Source organism: Ambystoma mexicanum, chromosome 13 (genome assembly GCF_040938575.1).
Source record: "Ambystoma mexicanum isolate Mex_15411 chromosome 13, UKY_AmexF1_1, whole genome shotgun sequence".
NCBI lineage: Eukaryota > Metazoa > Chordata > Amphibia > Caudata > Ambystomatidae > Ambystoma > Ambystoma mexicanum.
This window is the reverse complement of record NC_090938.1, coordinates 242075914-242099258: the sequence shown is the minus strand read 5'-3', so window position 1 is coordinate 242099258 and position 23345 is coordinate 242075914. Positions and strand designations below refer to the sequence as shown.

General features: G+C 49.8%; 1 protein-coding gene across 3 annotated transcripts in view; it reads left to right on the top strand.

Annotated features, from left to right (window-relative positions):
• Window positions 1–23345, top strand: part of NDRG2 (NDRG family member 2) — a 297715-nt gene that overhangs the window by 237731 nt on the left and 36639 nt on the right. For all 3 annotated transcript variants that reach the window (XM_069633717.1, XM_069633716.1, XM_069633718.1), the window contains 3 exons: window positions 22018–22121; window positions 22722–22766; window positions 23154–23205. In XM_069633717.1, coding sequence (XP_069489818.1) covers window positions 22018–22121; window positions 22722–22766; window positions 23154–23205 — 201 coding nt within the window. The remainder of the gene's footprint in view (window positions 1–22017; window positions 22122–22721; window positions 22767–23153; window positions 23206–23345) is intronic.

The following is a 23345-nucleotide window of genomic DNA, read 5'->3' as shown; positions in this document are numbered from 1 at the left end:
TTGAAACCTGAAACGCAAGCGTCTCTTATAAACAAACCTGTGGAGGAATCCAAATTGTTTGGAAAGGCGGTCGATGAAGCCCTAAAGACCGCGAAAAAGGAAAATGAAACCCTTAAGGGTTTGGACCAAATTACTCAGAGACCTTCCACAAAGCAAGGATTTGGAAACAGAAGGTTTTTTCGTGGCCAACGCTCCACTCACGAACAATACCCTTCAGGAAACAACTGGAACTCTCCACAGGGAACCAATACTTACAATACCCCATACCCACAAAGGGGACAGCGGCGTGGTAAGGGAAGAGGCAGGAACCCGACCCCCAGAGGTTCTCCTGCCTCAGGCTCCAAATGACTCGAATATTCGGGTCCCCTCCCATGCCTCTCTGGTCGGGGTCCTACTGACAACATTCCTGAAAGCATGGAAGGGAATAAACCACAGACCAGTGGGTGCTAAAAACCATAGCCCGCGGGTACTGTGTAGAGTTCAACTAATACCCAAAATACAGACCTCCACGTCAACGAAGACTAACACCAGAACATCTTTGCATAATGGAACAAAAAGGAGCCATAGAGATTGTACCTCTATCACAGGTAAAGGAGGGTATTCAGTGTACTTCCTTGTACCCAAAAAGGATCTAACCATGTGTCCTGTTCTAGATCTGCACCAAGCGAACAAGTTTGTTAAACCACAAATTTTGCATGGTCACCCTGCAGCAAGTAATTCCTCTGCTCACACAGGGGGCTTACATGGCAACTCTGGATATGAAAGATGCATACTTTCATATTTCGATGTTGCCCGCACACAGAGTACCTCAGGTTTATGATAGAAAACAAACATGATCAGTTCAAGGTACTACCCTTCAGCATAGCATCTGCACCAAGTGTATTTACGAAGGTACTACCAGTAGCACCAGCACACCGTTCCAGTTTATCCTTACCTTGACGACTGGCTCATAACAGGGGACTCTTACGAACCATGTCTGTCAAATAACCAAAAGACGATAGATCTTTTATTCAGCCTGGGTTTCTCTACAAACGAGAAAAAATCCAGCTTAGACCCCAGTTAAGTCAAACAATTCCTAGGGGCTCTAATTCGAACAAAGGACGGCCTTGTCTTCGCCTCCAACGAGAGGGTTCAAAACAGGTTATTTCAAATCCCTCTCTATGTAGCCAGTCGAGAGGAAACAGTACGCAAGGCTGTGCGTCTGCTAGGAATGATGGCACCATGTATCTACTTAGTTCCTCGCGCGCGCATGCGCCCAATGCAAGAGTGGCTAAGCAACCAGTGGTGTCAGGCCATCAGACAGTGGGACAATTTAGTAGTGGTCTCGCCGGCCCTAGTTCCCTCGCTGCGGTGGTGGTCGAGGGAAAACCTCTTGAAAGGGAAATCCTTCACTACCGCCGCAGTGGAAGCCTTCTACGGATGCCTCCCTTACAGGGTGGGTACCCCACCTGCTCCAGCATATAGCAAGCAGAGTTTGGTCGCCAGACATAGCATCCAACCAAATAAACCTGCTGGAACTGCTGGCAGTGTTCAAAGCACTGAAAGCCTCTGAAACACAACTACAAGGAAAGACTATTCTAATCCTCACAGATTGCACTACGGCCATGTACTATCTGAACAAACAGGGAGGCACTCATTCTCCAGGGCTGTCCAAACTGTCTCAGAACATTTGGAAGTGGGCTCTCAAATGCAACATGTCCCTGTTATCACAACATGTTCCAGGGGAACTCAATCTTCTGGCAGATGTACTCTGCACAGATTATACGTGCCCAGGGAGTACAAATGACGATTACACAGAGACATTGTCGCCAACGTTTTCGCACAATGGGGTTTTCCAGAGATTGATATGTTCACGACCCTGGAAAACACCCAATGCCAAGATTATGCCTCAAGGTAGCCTCAGAACCGATCAAAGGGGTACGGACTCTGGATAACATGGTCAGTGAAATTTGTCTATGCTTACCCCCCCCCCAACTCCCCTTCTCAACAGGATGGTGCACAAGAGGCACCGTAAACCAGTCACAATGATATTGGTGGCCCCCATGTGGGCCCGCCAACCCTGGTTCTCTCATCTGATGGAGATGTCCCTATCTCCTTCAGTCAAACTGCCTTGCCCGTACAACATGTTGTCGCAAAACAAAGGGGAGACACTTCACCCATGCCCGCAGACATTGAACTTAGCGGCCTGGCTCCTGGGGTCATAGAATTCGGACACCTGCAGCTCCCTCAAAGATGTATGGACATCCTCAGGGAGGAAAGGAAACCAAACACTAGATATCCATATTCTAGTAAATGGAAACGGTTTGTCATCTCGTGTAACTCAGAGCATCAACCCAATCGACTGCTCTCCCACTCACATTGTCCTATACCTAACTCACTTACTTGATTCAGGCCTGGTCTTCAACTCAATAATGGTGCACCTAGCGGCACTTTCAGCATATACAACATCACAACAGAAGGTGTTGTGGTGGAAGATACCAGTGACTAAGGCTTTCATGAAAGGGGTAAAAAGAATTCACCCTCCCATTTCTAACCTGGCTCCCGGATGGGACCTAAATGTTGTGTTAACTAGGCTTATGGGAACTCCTTTCGAGCCCATGCACAAAGCAAGTCTTAAGAACCTAACCCTAAAGATTGCTTTTTTAATAGCAATCGCCTCCATTAGGAGGGTAAGTGAACTGCAGGCACTCTCTATTCTAGATCCCTTTGTAACATTTCACAAAGACGAGGTGTTTTTGCGCACTCACCCTAGATTTGCGCCTAAATTAATTTCCAAGTTCCATGTGAACCAGTCAATAGAGCTACCAACGTTCTTTCAAAATCCCTCAAGCCTGGGGAAAGAACCCTGCACACACTGGATGTATGCAGAGCTCTCATGTTCTATATGGAAAGAACTCGTCCACTAAGGAAGACTAGTCAGTCTTTCGTGTGTCTGTGGCCACAGGAAAAGGAGATGCAGTCTCCAAATCCACTATTTCTAGATGGATTGTCAATTGCATTACACTCTGCTACTATCTTGCTAAGAGAGAACTGCCCTTCAAGCCTAGAGCACATTCCACTCGAGGCACTGGGGCGTCCATAGCATTTATTGCAAATGTTCCCCTTGAGTCCATTTGCAAAGCGGCAACCTGGAAGTCTGTACATACCTTTACAAAACACTATTGCCTAAACACTCATTCTGGGTCTGATTCTCAGGTGGGACAAGCAGTACTAAGACATCTTTTCACTACTGTTCCTTCTCACAGCCCACCTCCAACTCCGGGTACTGCTCGCTAGTCTATGCAAAGCATGTGATTCTAAGCAGATTGACAAACATCAAAAGACATGCATTACTTACCGTAAAAGCATTTCTGATGATTGTATCTGCTTAGATTCACATGCGCCCACCCTTCCTCCCCACTTGGATTGAAGGAACATAGATGTCTTACTACTTTCTCTCTTTTCTGTACTCGCTCACGATAGTCCTAAGGCTCCCTCTTGGCAGAAAAAATGCAATCGGAGGGACCTCGACGCGTGAGGGATCTTGGGTACACTACACGTCACGTAGGGATAGTGTTACAGGCACGCCCATGTCAACGTCCCCTTTCGACTCTCGAAAGACGAGATACAATACTCTGCGGTTACCACTGGATGTCGGACTATGCACAGCATGTGAATCTAAGCAGATACAACCATCAGAAATGTTTTTACGGTAAGTAATGCATGTCATTATATCTCACTACATATAGCCAGCCTCCACGAATAATTGGTCTACTTCCGTTAAAGCATCTGTACAATATAAAACAGTTTGCATTTTCTTCCATGCTCTTTACACGTGTAATCTTAATTTTTGCCCGAAAAAGGTCACTCGATTCTTTACTTTGTCATTGAATTCTATATGTTCTCTTTACTTCTCTCCTGTTATCATTTCTCAGTGTGTCACTTTACATCATGCAACGCCTCTTTCATCCATCTTCTCCCGCTCTTCAGGGATCTTTCCCAAGAGGCTGTCAGCTCTTTGTGGATACATAAAAAAAAGGTTTTCTCAGTGGGTACTTTGCTTCAAAGGCTGCTTGTTTTATTGGCATCATTACAGGTGTCGCATTTGTCACTATTTCCGGTTCCCAACATATGGGCAATTTTGGGGTGGGACTTCCAGTAGAGGCTTTTGGCACCTCCTCTACACTAGTTAGTTACCGCAGCCCTCTAATAGTAACGACCTGCACCATTCAGACAGGTATGAGCTGTCCAGAAGCGGACAGCCAGCTACCTCAGATCCGCCTAGCAACAAGAAATTACCCTGGTGGAATATGGAGGGGGCGGACACCTTAATCTCACTTTCCTGCCTGCACTGATTCCAGCAGGTGCCAAGGACGCACGCCATACCTTCATGGAAGAATTATCTGTAGATGCATGCCCTAATAAGGCTATATCTAGGCTGAGAGGGTTCTCTGGAAGCTAAGAAGATGCATCCAAGAATAGTTCTTAAACCTCGGAGCCCTGCCATTCTGAGTCTATGGTACTGAAGCGAGTATTGCGGTTCAAACAAATGTGCGTTGAAGTGCGAGTAAAAATGGGCTCGCTGTAACAAAAAGTTGACGGAGAAGAGAAAATGGGGCAAAATGTGTTCCTGGATCGCTCCACTTAGTGACTTGTGCTGCCACTGAAAAGCGAAGGTGCAAAAGCAAATGAGAGAGTTCTCCCTACACTGGTACACCAAGGAGCTACCCAGTGCACCCCAGCAAAATGAGTTGACAAGGTGAGTGAGCCTAAAAATCCGTAGCAGAAATGCTGTCAGGGAGTGGGTGGGGAGGGGACATGGACTTCAACAGGGGGAAGCGGAGTTAAAAATATCTTTCCTAACAAACATCTGACTTAACTCTCCTTGGGGATTTAGCCAATTGAGAGGCATTCCACTGGCTGCTGACAGATCTAAAAAGACTGTCACATAATCGTTTCATATTGCCTGGCTGCTTTGTCACTGCCACGGCTTTCCCTCCTCGGCAGGCAGTCTCTTCTTGACAGAACACGTGCCTCATCTTCACTTTGATAGGAGGGGAGGCTAGGCACCAGCGTGGTCCGAAGTGTATGAAAGGAACTATTGGAACTATGTTACCTGCTGGCCTGCCCCCACAAACCCCGACACTGTGCCCCCTCCCACACACAATGCAAAACCCCAAACACATGCAACTGTTTATGGGAACGTTTATTGTAAGTTTCGACTTCTTCCTACCAGTTCATTTGAAAACCTCACCATTCTAGAACGGTTTGAAAAGTATAGGAACAGTAAAACTTAATTTAAAAAATGTACACGAGTGGCTTCGACCACCGGTATCTATGTGCCTTTGATCCCTTAAGGACACGTAGATCATTTACCGGTGGTCGAAGTGAGCGGGAGTGGCTAAGAGGTGCTCCTCTACTCTTTTTAATTGGGTTTTACTGTTCTTATATTTTTATTTTAAAAACAAACCGTTCCAGAATGGTTTTGTTTTCTGTTCTCCACTCGACTTTTTGTTACTTAGTGGCAGTGAGCCCATTTTTTCCTTTTTTTTTTCAGGTGCACTACAACGAAAATTAGTTTTAACCGCAATACTCGCTTAAATACCATATACTGAGACTGGCTGGACTACTTCCGATCCAGGCTACATCCTTAATTAGGATGTACAGGAAGGCGTACATGTCCAGAGAAAACCAGAACTAATGGAAACACTGACGCGGCTAAAATAGGCCGACTCAGAGTTTGCGATCCTGCTGTGTGCTTTACCTCTGAGGTCTGCGCAAGTTCGCCGATCCTGCTGTGTGATTTACCTCTGAGGTCCACGCGAGTTCGCCGATCCTGCTGTGTGCTTTACTTCCGAGGTCTGCGCGAGTTCGCCGATCCTGCTGTGTGCTTTACCTCTGAGGTCCACGCGAGTTCGCCGATCCTGCTGTGTGCTTTACCTATGAGTTCCGTGCGAGTTCGCCGATCCTGCAGTGTGCTGCACCTGTTTTTGTCACATTTCCAGGACCATTTCTTCTGTCCTTTGTGGACTTGACACTTGGTGGTACCTTGTTCATGGCGAATATGCTGTGGAGTTGCATGCTTGGCGTAACCCAGATATGTAGTTCTTGAGTTTGGAAAGCACAGCTAGATTTTCCTGTGCTTTAAAATGTGGGTGTCCGCACATACAAATAGTTTGGTCATGTGTGCACAATGCATAGAAACTTGAACATCTTCCAGTTTAAAAAACAAAAACAAATGCAGAGCAAAGTTGTGTACATCGTACAGGTTGAATGACGTAGACAACAACATACTTCCATGTCGAGTTTCAGAGCATGTTTAGAGTTCCATGGCACAGAGAACTCGCTATTCAGGTTTTATCCAGACTGAAATGGAGAGTTTGTTTACATTGACGAATGGTGTGGGCAGCCTGCCTTGTGAGGCATGCGTGTTTTCGACGCATAAAGGGCATGGAAATAGTCAAACGGAAGCATTCTGATGCTTTTCTTGGCATACATGCCTAGAGGAGCCCATTGCACTGCTGAGCTGTTTATCTGCCCCTTCTCCTTCTCGTTCTGGAACTTGCAGTCCTGAATTTCCCCCTATAAATCCAGGACGACCAGTGCCAACAAGCAAGATGAGGACTGGAGATGTGGCATACGTGGCCCAGTCATTGGCACGCACTCGGCTAGTGATTATTCTCGTTAAGTGGCAACAATTGCATTTTTTGTTATGAAAAAGAACTTGAGAATTCATACGTGTTGTTGAAAATGCAGTGACAAAATAAAATCTTACAGTAGTTCAGCTAGTTACATTAACAATTAGAAGTTCATGATACAACATCAGAGCGACTCGCACGAGAAAGCCATGGCCCAAGAAGGTAAGGGGGGCCTTTTGGAACCGTCTGCCCTGCGGCCATTGCAAACCTCTTTGCCCCGACCCTTGAAAAACCATGATCAACGTGGAGTTTGAAAGGGATAATTGTAAAGACCGGTAGGGGGTGTCTGTACTTCCGCTCTCTATATGGTAGAGGAGAGGCACCGCGGACCCCAGCCAAGATTCTCTATTTGGTAGCAATGGACGAGCAATCAAGGCCTAGCTTCTCAGGAGGTGATGCGGCTGGTTCTTAAGTACAGTGTAGTCCCCGAACCCCCACAAAGGAATGTCCACACACTGTATTACTGAAAACACAGTCTTTATATAATTAATATTCAAAGTTCTCCAGCATGGGGTCTGGCATGGATTCACATGCTCATGAATATTCCCCGTCGTCAGGCTGGGAATCCTCGGTAAAGAAAAAACCAGTATCAGTTTCGTTTCTGATCTGTCTTTCGTAGTAATAACCAATCACTGGTCTCTGCGTCATACTGACCACAGCCAATGACTGCCCTCTACCTAAGCACCGCCTCTGGCAGCCATCTTCAGATTTTTACCGCACGTTCATGTGTTGGGATCCTCGTGCTATTGCTCTCGAGCGTTAGTGCTATTTTTCGCGCTTTTTCACAAAAAACTTCGATTCTTTCGGTCAAAAGAGCCTCAAGCTCCACCGATCCTACATCCGATCAACGGGGACCCGTGTCGGATTCATCTGTGCCCCTCAAGGGTGAAGATTTCGTCGAGCTACGCTTCGGAGGACTCCAGAAGCTTCTCAGGCCCGGTCTCGGAGATGGCCCAGGAGAAGGGAAGCTCGACGCCCGGAAAGCTGTTCAGGGTCTGCCCTGGATGCCAGCTGCAGAACGTCTTCAAGGAGGACGAACACTCTTTCTGCCTTTACTGCCTTCATGAGGACAAGACGCACGTGGAGAAGGACTGTGCGTTTTGCGGCAACATGTCGGAACGGACCATGAAGGACCGCCATCAACGTCTCGCCAACTGGCTGGAGGGTAAGAGCCCGTCTGGCGAGAAGAAGAAGAAATCCGAGCGGTCTTCTAAGACCTTTGAGGGCGCCCCGGCGACGGGGGCCCAACATAAGGCCAAGCACCGCGAGTCCGCTGGCACCGGGAGCGCCGAACGGTCGGGTTCAACGGGCGCCAGGCAGGGCGCACCCTCCCCGGCACCATCAACCACGAGCCAACGCTCTGGGTCGGGTAAGAGGAAGGCCGAGTACCCGGCGAAGCTCCTGGAGAGGCCCCAGTCGAGCTCTAAGGCAGAGGAGGAGCGTGGCAGTGCCCCCTCCCTCAAGGATAAGGCGGTGAGCGCACCTAAGGTGGTGAAGGCCTTGATCCATCCGACCAAGCCCTCTATCGAAACGGTCGCGGCGGCCCTGGCTCAGCCTGTGGTGGCTACACCAGTGGTGGCGACCTCAGGGCCCAGAATCTCCCTGCCTCCGCGGAGGGAGTCTTCCTTTGTGCCCATCGATAGGACCCCCGTGAAACCCTCCGTGGGGAAGAAGGGGGGGCAGGGCGTCGTCGTAGATTCGGCCTCAACCTCAGAAGAGGAGCTGATCGAGGTCTTAAGCCACGGCCTAGGCGTGGAAGAAGGCCAGCCCGTCGGAATGGACCCCGACGCAGGTGACGACGACGACATCGTCGAGGATACCGACGGGGCCCCTGCTCGCCCGTCGGATTCCCCTCTGCCAGCGCCGCAAGACAACTCGGCGGCCATTTTGTTGGCCATACAGTCCTTATGCTCCGAGATAAGGACGAGGCTACCGTTACCGACGGAGGAACCTCTCCCGTCGGGGGATCCAGAACCGGGACCTTCTGGTGTTCCCCCCACCAAGAAAAGAAGGATCCATCCACCACCTCCTTTTCAACCGTCGCGCCCCGTCCAGCCCTCCTCCCCGTCCACCCGAGGGGATGATACGGGGACTGACACGGCAGCGACGGGTACGGACGACGAGGCATACGACGAGGATTTTCCGTCGTCGCCTCCCACCAGGGCTTCTCCGCTCGACGAGATCGGATCTTTCCACTCCATGATCTCCAGGGCTTCCGAGCTTTTCCAACTCTGCCCTGAGGAGAAGAAAAAGGAAGGCTTCCTTTATCAGCGGCGCGAGGCCAAGAGGAAGACGGTCCTCGCAGTGCCTCTGTTGGACGACATTTGGGATGAGGGCCTTTCCCTCCTCAAGAACCCTTCCAAGACGCCAGCTAGAAGAGACCGGTACGAGAAAAAGTACCGGGTCCCGGACACGGCCCCCCTATGCCTCCGGGCGCAGCCTACCCCGGACTCCGTCGTCTCCGCGGCAGCCAGGAAGAAAGCAGGGGGGGGTGCGGCCTCCACATCAACTTCCCCGCCGGACGGCGAGGGAAAGAAATTGGATGCTATGGGACGTAGAGTCATCTCGTCGGCAGCGACGACGATTAAAGCGGCCAACGCCTTGGCTATCGTGGCCCGCTACGACAGGGAGCTCTGGTACAAGATAGCTCCCCTGCTGGATTTTCTGCCGGACGACAAGAGGGCGGAGGCCCTTGAGATCCTGCAGGAAGGTGAGGTGGCGTCGGACCACGCCATCACCGTGGCGACGGACATCGCCGACACTGGGTTCCGCCAGCTGGGCAACGGCGTTTGCCTTCGACGTCGTGGATGGCTCAAAGCTACAGACTTTCGGCAGGACGTCCAGACCAGAGTCCTGGACATGCCCTTCGACGGGAACAACCTGTTTGGGAAGACAGTGGACGATTCCCTTCAGGCCATCAAGGCGGATACTGAGACGGCCAGGGCCCTTGGAGTCCTGCAGCAACGACGAACGCCCTTTCGGAGCGGCGGAGGCAAGGGCGCCTCCAAAGGTTCCGGCGGCGGTTTCGCTTCCTACCGTCAAGCGGCCCGCTCGTCGTCGCAAGAGGCCTACAGAGGACGAGGCAAGTCTAGCGGACCCCGCCGTCGTCGCCAAGGAGGTCAAGGCGGCAAGGCCGCGTCCAAGCAGGATTGAACCGGCCGTGGGGTCGGGCCCCCACCGAAGCACCCCGGTGGGAGGCCGGCTGGCGGGCTTCGTCAGCGTGTGGGAGTCCATCTCCACCGACCGTTGGGTGCTGGACGCCCTGGCCCGGGGCCACGCGCTCGAGTTTCAAAGAAGGTGCCCGCGCGTCCCCCCCGTGGCCAGGAAAGAACTTCACGTCCCTCAACTTCTCCTGGAGGTAAAGGCGATGCTCAGAAAGGGCGCCATCGAACTCGTCCCAAAGAGGCTTCGGGGCTCCGGAGTCTACTCGCGATACTTCCTCGTGAAGAAGAAGACGGGAGGATGGCGCCCCATCCTAGACCTGCGACGTCTGAACAAGTTCATCAAGGCGCAGAAGTTCCGGATGGTCACCCTCCAGCACGTCCTGGGTCAGCTGGAGGAAGGAGACTTCCTATCGTCGTTGGATTTGGAGGATGCCTACTTCCACATTCCCATCCTAAAGGGGCACCGAAAATTCCTCAGATTCGTGGTCCAAGGGCGTCATTACCAGTTCAAAGCCCTCCCCTTCGGACTACGGTCGGCACCCAGGGTATTCACCAAGTGCCTCGCACCGGTGGCGGCGCAGCTGCGCCGCGAGGGGATTCACGTCTACCCCTACCTGGACGACTGGCTCATCCGCGCCAAGACGAGGGAGCTCGCCGTGGTCCACACGGCAAGGACCGTCCAACTCCTCACGGACCTGGGATTCTCCGTGAACTACGCCAAATCCCACCTGGTGCCCGCGCAAGTCGCACTGTTTCTGGGAGCGAGGCTCGACACAGTGTCCCTTCTGGCCTCCCCGTCGGAGGAGAGGACCAGGACCATCTTGGGCAAGGTGCAACGGATGTTGGTGGCCGACGCGGCCAAGGTGAGGTCCATCAAGTCCCTCCTCGGGATGATGTCTTCCTGCATCTACCTCATTCCCATGTGCAGGCTCCGGATGCGCCCGTTGCAAGAATTCCTGGATGCGCGCTGGATCCAGACGACGGGCAGCTTCGAGGAAAGGATCAAGCTCGACGAGAGTTTCCGACGAGCGATACGGTGGTGGGGCACCCGCGCGCATCTGACGGCGGGCATGGACTTCCAGACCCCAGCCCACCAGGAGACTGTGACCACGGATGCCTCCCTGGAAGGGTGGGGAGCGCACACCGAAAATCTGCACGCAAGGGGACTCGGGCTCCCGACGGAGAAGTCCCTGCATATCAACGTCCTGGAGCTCCGTGCAGTGTTTTGGGCCCTCAGGTCCTTCCTTCCGTCCCTCAAGGGCAAGGTGGTGAGGATCTTCACCGACAACACCACCACCATGTTTTACATCAGGAAACAGGGCGGAACCAGGTCCCCAGCGCTGTCCAAGGAGGCGCAGGACCTGTGGCATTGGGCCGTCGCCCAAGGGATTTTTCTGGTACCGTTTCATCTGGCAGGGATAAAAAACACCATCGCCGACTCACTCAGCAGGGAGCTGCGCTCGTGCCACGAGTGGGAACTACGGCAGGATCTGGTGGATCGCCTCTTCCGACGGTGGGGCACACCCCAGATCGACCTGTTCGCGACGGCAACGAACACCAAGTGCCGGAGGTTCGCCAGCAGGTTTCCCCAGACGAGGAGCATGGGCGATGCTTTCTCGTTCCCCTGGGAGGGCCTGTTCCTCTACGCGTTCCCTCCCTTGCCTCTGCTAATCCGGCTCGTCAACCAGCTCAAGAGGTCACGGTGCAGGATGATCCTCGTCGCACCTGCGTGGCCGAGGCAGATATGGTTCCCGGACCTTCTGGACTTGTCAGCGTCCCCGCCGATCAAGCTGCCGGCGGACGCGGATCTACTCTCCAGGGAAGGAGGCGCCATCCTCCACCACGACCCGAAGTCGCTGAACTTGCAGGCCTGGCTCCTGCAGCGCTAGAGTTTGGAGGATACGACATACCGGCCGATTGCAGAGAGGTTCTTGCAAAGGCCAGGGCGTCCTCGACTCTTAAATGCTACGGACACAAATGGAAGAGGTTCTCTGTCTGGTGCCACGCACAGAAGATTAACCCTCTACGGATTACGGCTCCCCAAGTACTGCCGTACCTGCTGACGCTGGCCAAAGCTGGTCTGGCACACGCGTCCATCAAGATTCATCTTGCTGCGATCTCCCGATACACCAGAACCACGGGGCGGACGTCCTTGTGGTCTCATCGTCTGGTGAAAGAGTTCATGAAGGGACTGTTCAGATCGTTCCCGCCGGTGAAGGCTCCGGCCCCGGCGTGGGAGCTCAACGTGGTGCTGACCAAGCTCATGGGACCTCCGTTCGAGCCTCTGCACTCGGCCCCGTTGAAGTTTCTATCGTGGAAAACAGCTTTTCTTGTGGCCATCACCTCCGCACGACGAGTGGGAGAGATCCAGGCCCTTTCCTGCAAGGCCCCGTACTTGACTTTCCACGACACGAGGGTAGTGCTCAGGACGCACCCCTCCTTCATGCCCAAGGTGCCGTCGGACTTCCATCTCAACGAACCCTTGGTGTTGCCTGTGTTCTTCCCGTCGCCTTCGTCGCCGGCTGAGAGGACTTTGCACTCGCTGGATGTGGCTAGAGCGCTGAAGTTCTACGTAGACCGCACGAAGTGTTTTCGGAAGACGTCACAACTCTTTGTGAACTTTGGACCTGTCAATCAGGGGAAGGCTCTCTCGAAGGCTTCCATTCCAGATGGCTCTCCGGCTGTATCATGTACTGTCATCGGTTGGCAAACCGACCGCTGCCTGGCCGTCCGAGAGCCCATTCCACCAGAGCGATCGCAGCTACCACGGCGTTCCTATCTGGTGTGCCCCTGCTGGACATATGCAGGGCTGCTACGTGGAGGTCGACGCACACCTTCACGAAATTCTACTGCGTCGACCGGGATTCCAGGGAGGAGTCCAGGGTCGGCCAAGCAGTGCTGCGCAACCTGTTCGCCTGAGGTGAGCCTGGTGAGGAGGTAAGATGCTTAATGTTGAGTTTATGTGATGCTTAATGTTGAGCCTTTGCCACCTCCCGTGGTTGTGCATGTGTGTACTGCTATGTATTCTTTATTCATGAGCATGTGAATCCATGCCAGACCCCATGCTGGAGAAGGAACAAGTTACTTACCTGTAACTGCTGTTCTCCAGCATGGGTCTGGCATGGATTCACATGCGAACCCTCCCGCCTACCCCTCTGCGGCTCTTCACTTGGTCATACTGCCACTTCACGTGCTTCCAAATCTGAAGATGGCTGCCAGAGGCGGTGCTTAGGTAGAGGGCAGTCATTGGCTGTGGTCAGTATGACGCAGAGACCAGTGATTGGTTATTACTACGAAAGACAGATCAGAAACGAAACTGATACTGGTTTTTTCTTTACCGAGGATTCCCAGCCTGACGACGGGGAATATTCATGAGCATGTGAATCCATGCCAGACCCATGCTGGAGAACAACAGTTACAGGTAAGTAACTTGTTCCGTATGTACACAATAACAATAAAGCACTTTGTACTTGGAAGTCAATAATGATAAATATATACACGTCTAGAGTGGTACCACTAATGTTATCGAATCTCATTAAAGTGCATCAACTGTACGGTTAAAATGTCACAGATCAATAATGAGTAAACCAGCAATAGAGATAGGCTGGAACGTAAGATGGTTGAAACAAAAGGCAGAATACTGGCCCCTACCTCTAGGCGCAGTCCTGTGTGGAGATCCCCGCCCACCCCCACCTGGGGAACCTGTAAATAAAGATATATAGCACAAGCCCAGGCCATATAATGTTCGATAGTCTTACTTCTTCCTATTAAGGTTTTACCCCCCCAATGTACCTGGTGGAGTAGAGTTCTCCGACGATGAGTCGACCGATCCTTCTTGAGTGCCTCCCTTTCAGGCGGGAGCCACGGATCGTCGAGAGGTGTCAGGGAACTTGGCGTTCGGTGTTGGGGAATCGACGGCCCTTCTTGAGTGCCCTCCCTTTAAGGCAGGAGTCACGGATCGTCGAACGTCCGACGGTGAACAGGGTGAACTATGGCCGGGAAGTGGCAGCTTCGTTCCTAGCGGTGCTCGTCGACGACAGAGCGTTGGCGTCCTGCAAGGAAGAGGCGTGCGGGGCACCTCAGTGACAATAGTTCTGGACCGCAAAGAGATGATGAAGAACTGTGGCCCAGCAAGGGCGTCGAGTCGTCGGCGTCTCTGCGGTCTGTAGGTGGCGGGAAACCCAGCGGTGGATGCTCCTCGGCACGTCGACGGTCGGGCCTTCTCCAGCAGGAGACAAGCGGGTGGCGATGCAGACGAGAGCGTCCGATGATCAATGGAAGTTCTTAGGCAAACGGGAGCACGGCGGCTCCGGTCGGCGACGGCAGTCGTCGACAGTGGCGGACAACAGTCCGGGTGCTTCTCCTTGGAGTTGCGCAGCAGTCCCCGTATCGGGTCGGCAGCCTGTCGAAGGTCTGTCTACCAGGGAGCGTTGGCAAAGATCAGCTGTGCACGATGGTCCCTCGTAGCTCGGGAAGAGGGCGCCTTACCAGGTCCTCTCTGGGTCAGTCCTTGGAAACACAGCAGCTTTCAGATTGTGAAGGAGAGCAACAGCACTTCTTCTCGTCCAGCAGGGCTTCAAGGTCAAGCGTCAGTTAATCCAGTTACTCGTCGTAGTGGACTTCAGCTTCTGAACACGATTCCTAGCAGTGAGAGGTCCCCAGATATACTGTTGATCTCCCATTCATTCCGCTGGGTCACACTCAAGCATCCTATCATGACTACGGGCATTCATGCAGGCAGGCAGCCAATCGGGCACACGAGGTATTCAGGCCATTCACTTCTCTCCAGACACTCATAACAAGTTATGTGTATTGGGACAAGTACCAAGCCATTCAACACTCCAAGCTGCATTCATACCGGTTTCGGGCAGGGTTGTCTCAGTCATTGTGTCAACCACCAGATACTAGACACCCACAACACAGAATGCATATTCGTCACACACTCTATTCACCCAGGTCCCACCCACAGGAGGTACCCACAACATACATCACCGGGAAGGCTCCAGCTAGTCTGACTGGGCCTTCACAACACCATATATGGCACTTCCATCCAACAGCCAGTCAGGGGGAAGGGACAGAGTCAGGGCTTCCCAGGACTTTGGGAAAACAAGGTAATGGGTAATAGAAAGCAAGAAGCCACCGGGGCCATCTTGTTTTCCATCAGGAATCAACTGATCCCAATGGCAGGGCCGGGGTATCCCAAAATGGAGGATACTCCGCGCACCTGTCAAATTCAGCATGGGGCTGCCACCAGCCCATACCCTGCTCTGCGGGCCACCCACAGGTGCCCAAAAACATACACTAGGGGCACAGGGTTGTACCCCCACCCATGGGTGCCATAAGGGTATCCCACGGGTCTGTTCACCAAACCAAAAGAAAGAGAGCTGCACCGCCAGGAGTCCCACATGAACTCCTGCGCGGAAAACACAACAGAACACACTATAAAAAGCAGTAAAGGACAAGGATACGGAGGCCCTGTCCCTCCGATGCATTTCCAGCATCACAATAATGTAGGAGATTGCCAAGATTTCGAAGCTACAGATATTCAGCTGGAAATAGCCAAAAATAAGCTCAAAAAGTCCATGAGAGCACTTCCTTCAGCAAACTGGATACTAGCTGGCAGACCTTGCCAAAATCATGAAGCAAAAATATATATGACAAGACTTGGACACCTGCACTCAGATTAAAAGAAAATCCGAATGCCTTCAGACCTTCCAGAAAGAACCTGATGTAGAACTTTAGATAAACTATCTGGCGCGAGAACTCTGAATATACAGTTTTCAAAGACGCCCCTCCACCTAGTTAAGCAATGGTCCATGTGTTTTTTAAAGCAAATTTTTTTGTTATTAACATGCCATAGTCCCTACTTTGACTTTCCATATAACACCATATAAAATCATCATAACCAATACATTTCTAATATAAAAAGTAAAGATAAACACCAGTTCCAACCAATCCTCAGGGGTGATTGTTGTACAAATCTAACAATTTCAAGACTTTTACAAGTTCTGATGACAGGAACGTTTCCTGCCCACTGGATAGACGGTGCCACAAATCCAACTCATTTATGCTGTAAAATATGCAGGGGCAAACCGTACAGACCCAGTTAAGCCCCAGAGTCACCCCCGCCGCTGTAGAGCTCCCCTTTCCCAAACGTGCCATCCATTTTTTTTTTTTTTTTTTTTTTTCATTTTTTTTAATGGCCTGAATTTCTTTGCAATGAATATTCTGCCCTGAAAAATATGTACAGTTAATATTCTGCAGTAAAACCACTGGGTATGGCCCTTGCTGTTATAGCTATTAGCACCCCAGAGCAAATTCCTAAAAGCACAGGCTGCGGCAAGTGTCTGATCCATCAACAGGTAATTAAAACCAAAAACATGGTTGCTCTAGCAGAGGAATGCAGGACTCAGAACGGAGCCCTGCTTCGGTGTTCTAGGGTCTTTGGGTAGAAGGATTGGCGGGGCCTGCAACGGGAAGGCCACCTGATGTGACTAAGTAGCGAGTTGTTGCTAGCCAGCAAGGAGGAGCAGAGGAGAGGGTGGACGGAACGGCAAAGGTGACAGGCAAGGAAAGCTGGGATCCGTAGGCAAACCAACAAAGTGGGGTTAGGGTACAAGGTGATGGCCAACTGTATGGAAAGTGAATTAGGCTCCCCTGAAATAGGAGTAAAAAGGCACAAGTTAATAAAATAGATCGCAAATACTTTCTTAGGCAGTGCAAATAGTTTCAGTTCACTAGAGGACTCGCTTCAGTTCAATAGGCCTAGGCCAAAGTCAATGGGCTAGTGTCTTGGATAGGAAAGAGCAGTTCTGGTAGTAAACGGTGAAGTCTTTGCCAAAGTTCTCAGAAGTAGTTTGTACGAAAAAGAATCATATGTTGGGTCACAAGCCGATTAAGCCTGCAAGTTGGGAAAGTTTCACGAAAATTTCCTCGTGAGAGGTAAGTTCTCTCAATCGGGTTGGCACATTACCTTAATATGAAGAAAAGATGCAACTGAAGACGTTGGTTCCTGGAAGTTCCTGCAGATCTTACTGTTCCTGAGCCTCAGTCGTGGGGACAAGAGGGAGGACGTCAGGGGGCCTCCTGCAATGCACGGGGACGGGTCAAACAAGCTGGCAAATGGAAGATCTTCGGTTCGAGTAGCTATAGTCAAGCACACAAGCTGGTGTCTTTCCCCCTGGTTAAACCAAACGAGCTCTGAGAATGGTATCCAGGTGGCTTACGAGTTGATTGGTCCCACCAACTCTAAGGAAGAAGTCATCCTTGAAGGGACATCTCTGTCGAGATGAACTTGGCAATTCGGACCTGCAGCAGGGCTTCACCGGGCAAACCAACGGTCCAGGAGTTGCAGCAGCCATCCTCTTCCAGCTAGTCTTCGGTTCTTTCGTTCCAGTGGTCGACACTGCCTTCCAAGCCAAGAGACTCGCCTTTTAAACAGTTTGTTCCCTTTCATTCCAGCCTAGTTGTCACTCACCCAGCAGGGTGGCTTTCCTTGCTGGACAGTCAGCCAGCCAATCACGCCAGAGTGCATTTGGGTCTCAACAGGGAGTTTCGGGCACCTCCCTCACTTCCTGCCCACCCCAGACACTCAGGTGCCAGAGGCGGTCTTCAGTCCTGAAGCCCGCCAAAGGCGCAAGAACAAAGGGACCAAACGTGGTTTGGGGTGCAGAGACAAACTCTAGAAGGACCTTTCCAAAAAGAAATGTGGAAAATGACACCGGGACCTGTTTAAACAAAGGGGCTTAAGGCGCCATCTTGAAAAACATGGCTCCCGTGATTTTTAGCTACCGCTGTTCGCGGTCAGGAAAAATCATGGTAGTTTGTTGTAAAACCACTGCCACCAGCCATTTCAATAGGAAAGGGTAGCATTTGACTGCTACATGAGTTTCTAGACACAGAGGATAGTAGGTAACCCCTCCGGCACCCTATAGGAAGATGGTGTGTGCTGGGTCTACGAATTTAAAAAGACTAGTAAAGTCAATTTAACCTTACATTCTCTGGGAAACAGTAGTTTATCCCAGAGAAGGTATTTAAACCTTTTGGAGGTTTAAAAGACAAACCTGTGTCACTGCACTGAAGGTGCTGTGTAGCACACATGAAAAGATGATGCTTATGGAGTTATCTAAAACTCCATAATCAAAGAACACAAGAGTAAAACACACATCAAAATACATGAGAGTGGGGAAAAAAGGCTCACTCTCTTTCCAGGTAAATCAAAATCAAAATCCAGCAAAGTTGCTGGGGGTCTCTAAGGTGAAAGGAATTAGCACATTTTGAGAATTCTCCCTAACAGAGTGCTAATAAGTGTAAATGAAAGTTTTAAGGGTGGGTGGATTTGCCCCTTGCGAAAGAACCACTTGTTTCTAGTGGGGTTCTCACATTCAGGTGATCTTGAAATAATACAAATGTCAGCAGAACATTTTCACATATGGCTAAAAGATATCCTCAGGACAATTTCTCATAAGTGGCGGCTGGAGTAGTTGTAGCATCATCCGGGTGTCCTTTGAGACTTGATTGAAACCTTAACCACCCGTGCCGAGTTAACATTGATACCGGCCACAGTTGTCCGAATACTGGAATAATTCAAGCTCATCTTCAAGATTTTTGGAATTTGGTGGATTGTCCCTGAGCCACATTTTGTGGTCCTTGATCCTTTGGAGCATATGACATTGGGAGCCAGTGGTAATATCAATTATTTCTCCTGATGAAGACGTTATTTCAATCACTTCATAAAACGTCGAAACCGTTAGAGAACATCCGGGGATGGAATTTATCATTTATTGTTGAACATACCCACTCCGTGGAATAGAGCACATTCTCTGGTTAATGATTGTGCTGATACACATTACATGTGGATAAAATGAAATATTAAAGACTCTGTGGGGCTAATTTATGAAATGCTACCACTTATGAATTGTACTAAATGTTGTAGTTCAAAAGTGTTTACTGTGAGTGAATGAGGCTGATTGATTTGTGTTGAAAATGATGGTGTGATTGTTGATGAATGATGGTTGGTGATGTTAGGATTTTATTATCTGGTGTCTTATGCTCTCCTGCAATGGTAATGTAATTTCATATGTGTGCATTAATTAATGATTAATTCTTTTTTGTAAATGATGTATCTTAATAAATACATTTTTGATACCTTTAAAACTAAGAAACAACCTCTGGATAAATTTGTTCAGTATACTGTGTTACATTAATACCCTAGTCCAGGGTGTGGGGTTTTCCTGCGGTTTTCAGAGTGCTAAAAGATATCCTTGACACAACTACCTTCCTATTAACCCTTTAAGCTCCATACAACGTTTGACCACTGGATCCATCTTGCCCCAAGGCAGACCCTGGGCCAGGTTGCTTTTGTTTTAACAGCAATAAATGTTTTTCAGGTCTTACTGCTGTACCCCTGAGCCTCGGGATTCTGCAACACAGCAATCAAGATATGATCAATCGCAATACGAGGACATGGGAAATCTATGCTAATGCCAACAAGCACCAAACAAAACAATTACTCTTACAACCGAGATCCACAATGACTCTTTGATAGGTTAGATGGTCATATTTATGCCAAATCACCTTCACCTGAGACCCCGAGCACTTTTTGCTGGACTTGGGATTCTTTTTCTATGTTCCTGAGTCAGAAACTTTTTCCCCACTCACACTTTCTTTTACTCTATCTACAGGAGTCATTTTTGTGTCTCTCCATACTTTATTTTTGGAGTCCTACTTTCCTGTAACGTTTTGGGCATCTACATTTTACTGTTCCATTACACAGAACTTTCTGTGCAGCGTTGCAGGGGAGCCACTTGGCCGACTTTTTATTTTCTCTTATTTTCCGTGTGTGAATTATATGTTCCCAAGGTTAGAGGGATACTTTGTATCCTTTCTACAATTCCCATTATGAGATCGCCACACCCCACCATATGTGAAGTGATGAAGGGTTACACGGTATCCCCTTTCTCAACGTTCCTGTAACATTTCTATTACAGTTCTTTACTTCCCTTGTCTGAACACATGTTCAAAGGGATGAAGGGATATCTGTTGTCCTTTTTACATTTTATATTGTGAGATCAGCACACCCCACCTTATATGGAGTGCTGAGGGGTTACACTGTATCCTCTTTCACAGCTGTATTCTTTTTTTCGCCATTTGTTGTGTGCTTGGCCTTTCTTGATCCTTCTGCCATTCTGGGCTCGGGAGGTCCTGATTTGATCTATCTTCGGCGTGGACCCTCTGTGAAGCCTGCCAAGGCTCTAGTGTGTCTGCGAGGACAGGAAGTAGTGGAGGAGTTCGAAACACTACTGTTCTTTGTCTCATGAGATGACTGCCTGGAAACAGTTCCAACTGAGAGGCTGACTGCCCGGAAAGGACAGCCATCCCTCCCATCCCCAAAGTTTGAATGTAGCATGAGTGTTAATTGGATGGGTTCCTGGATAAAAGGCAAGGATCCTCCGGCTGAAGACAAGTTGGCCACTGGAACAGGAGAACGGAAGGAGACAGCCTTCCAGCTACTGAAGCCTACTGAAGTACCGCTACTGTCCTAACCCCGTTTTCAAATCGACAGGGAAGCTCCGAAGTGGATGGCTACCTCCCTTGGACTGGTGGGAATAATCAATTCTAATACAACCTACAATTCAAGCCATCCCACAACATTCTATGACCTTCCTGGGCTGCAAACGACCAATACCCTGGGCACTCAAGCCTGAGTGAAGTGCTTAGTCTAGCTGTGAACAAACTCTCCAGAAACTTTGGGGGACTTGTTCCGAACCTCCAGAAGCAAGATCTCACTCCTCATAGTCCCCTCACCAGAGTGCAGGACCGAGCAAGCGAGGTGAATCATTCTGACGAGAACCGTTCTTCATGGAGTCTGTGAAAAGGCACCAAAACCCCAGGCCAGCATTGGAGCATGACAAATCCTTTGATGGGAGTCCTTTCTCTCGACTGCAGCTGCAACATCCCTTCCAGGGTCCCTCCTTTCATCGACATGACCAAGGAACAGGTGGCCGGGTCTACCGCTGCTGCATAGTGACGGCATCCGGCTGCCTCTTCATCTCTCTTCAGGAACCAGCGAGTCATTCTGTTGCTCCTTTGTTGCTGGAGTGCTGATTCCGGTGTTTTGGTCGTCACACCTACCGTTCGCCCAGGCCTAATGTGTGTGTGTGTGTGTGTGTGTGTGTGTATGTATGTATATATATATATATTTATATATTGTCCTTTCCCAAGGTCCTTGAACCCTTTTTGACCAACAAAAGCTTGATACTTATACTCAAATCTTCTGGGACGTTGCCTTTTCTGCACCTGCTTTACATGCAATTTGACTTTGAAGAACTCGGACCTAGATAGGGATGGACTGCTAAAGCTTTAAGGCCTCTGAAAAGTACTGACCTTCTTTTGTTGGTCTTGCTTAACATTTTATTCATACAACAGAATATTTTCTAAGTTACTATAACAGTGATTTTACTTACCTTTTGAACTGTGTTCAATAACTGTATTACTCTTAACTTAAGATTTACTCACCTGAAGTATTGCGTTGGTTTTCTATTGTGTTTATTAGTTTGAAATAGAACTTACTTACCTGAAGATTTAACTTAACCCTGTGTATATAAAATATATTTTGATACTACACGTGTGTGCGTGTTTCTTTGGGCCTATATATATTCTAAGTTCTTTGTACTTACCTACAGCTCACTTCTCCCTCCTAAGATAAGCCTGACTGCTCTGCCACACTACCAAAACCTTGAGTGGTACAGGCCTATACTAGAAGTTGGAGCTCTGTATACCATGGGATAGTTTTATAAAGTCTTACCACAGGTAGACTTTAGTGAAACTCACCTAACACTCCCCCAGAGGGTTCCCATCCTCCACCAAGAGGGGAATTCTTTAGGGGGTACATCTTATGGAAGAACTACTGTGCAGAGGGTCTTCTCTGGCCATCCACCATAGACTGGAGAGGGTCCTGCTTATTTCTGCTTTAGATGTGTACCCTCAAAGATGGATTTAACTCATTGTAAAGTGGTACATGTCTGTCAATCTTAGTTACCCTAGATTCTTTCCCAGACCTGTCCCTAAACAGGAAAACATTGTCTACAGTCTGTCATGTCTCCGCATTGCCTCTTGCTCCGAGATGTTTTTTGCCATCTTTCTCTGGCCCTCATCTGCTCGCTCTCCTCTTGCAGGAGGAGATCTCCAACAACACTGAGGTGGTCAAGCAGTACAAAGAGACCCTAACCACCTCTACCATCCTCCCCAACAATTACCTCTACTGGAACAGCTACAACAGGTAGGTGGCCTCTGCATCCCACAGAAACAATGAAGTCAGAGGAGGCATGCACTAGTTTTACCGTCTGTCTGGGTCCATGGAGCATGGCTTTGTGCCACCTTCTCTGGCTGGATAGGGAGCGCTGTTCACCTTGAGTTAAAACAGTGGTATGGAAGACTCAGCTGGTTGCAGGAATGTTAACACCATGGACGTTAGCACGAGGTGCTACTAACAGCTTTAACAGTTTGCGGCGGACCTCAGTAAAAAGGGCCCGCTGGGAGACGTTGCCAGCCAAGGAGGGTTGAAAGGGCAGGGTAGGACGAGGTGGGGGGGGGTGTCATGGGAGGCACTGGGTGTTGGGGGGCGTGGTGGGATGGGAACAAGGGCGGAGAGGGTACTGGAGTCAGCGCCAGCAAAAAGAAAATGGCGCTGCCGGAGTGGCACAGGAGGCAGCAAGGGAGGAATGGAACATTGGGCTTATAGTGCGAGCGCTGGCGCCACTCCACCGGATGCTAATATGGATTAAGGCCTGAAGTTGAATCTGCAATGGGGCTATGTGTAACAATTAAGAAGAGATGCTGGTTGTTCCCATGGATGTTACCTCTCTTTTCTTTCTCATAGCCGTCGGGACCTGAACTTGGAACGAGGTGGAGAAATTACCCTCAAGTGAGTTTCCAAATGTCCATCGTATTGCTAGCCTGTACCTTCTGTTTCTTAGCTCATTTAACAGGAGACTGGATCGGATCTGATCACCCACTACAAAAAAACTGCATCCTGCCACACATCATTCTTACAATCTGATTCGGAGTGTCCCTGGCAAGGAAAAGGGATGGGATCACATTCCCTATGTTCCTGCCTCAGGGTTTACAGCTTGCACTTTCCAAGAATGTGTGTCCGTCCGTGTGTACACGGAGTTAATCTGGGCCTTCCATCGTTCCTATGCCACATCCTTCAAACATATATATATTTATTTTAAATGATAATATTCTTTGAAATAAAGGTAGCTTCCCTGTCAACTTCCCTCTCAAAGTAAAGGTCCTTTACCGTTTGCAGGTGCCCGGTGATGCTGGTGGTTGGAGACCAGGCTCCACATGAGGACGCTGTGGTAAGTGATGAGCTGGAATCGCGCAAGTGCAGCGCTTGGCTGCACCCGCAAATGTGACTATGGTGCTAGCACACTCGGCTGTGGCTTTTCGTGCCATTGCAAGAGCAGTTTGTGGCTTTACTTTCCCGTGAGATGTTACT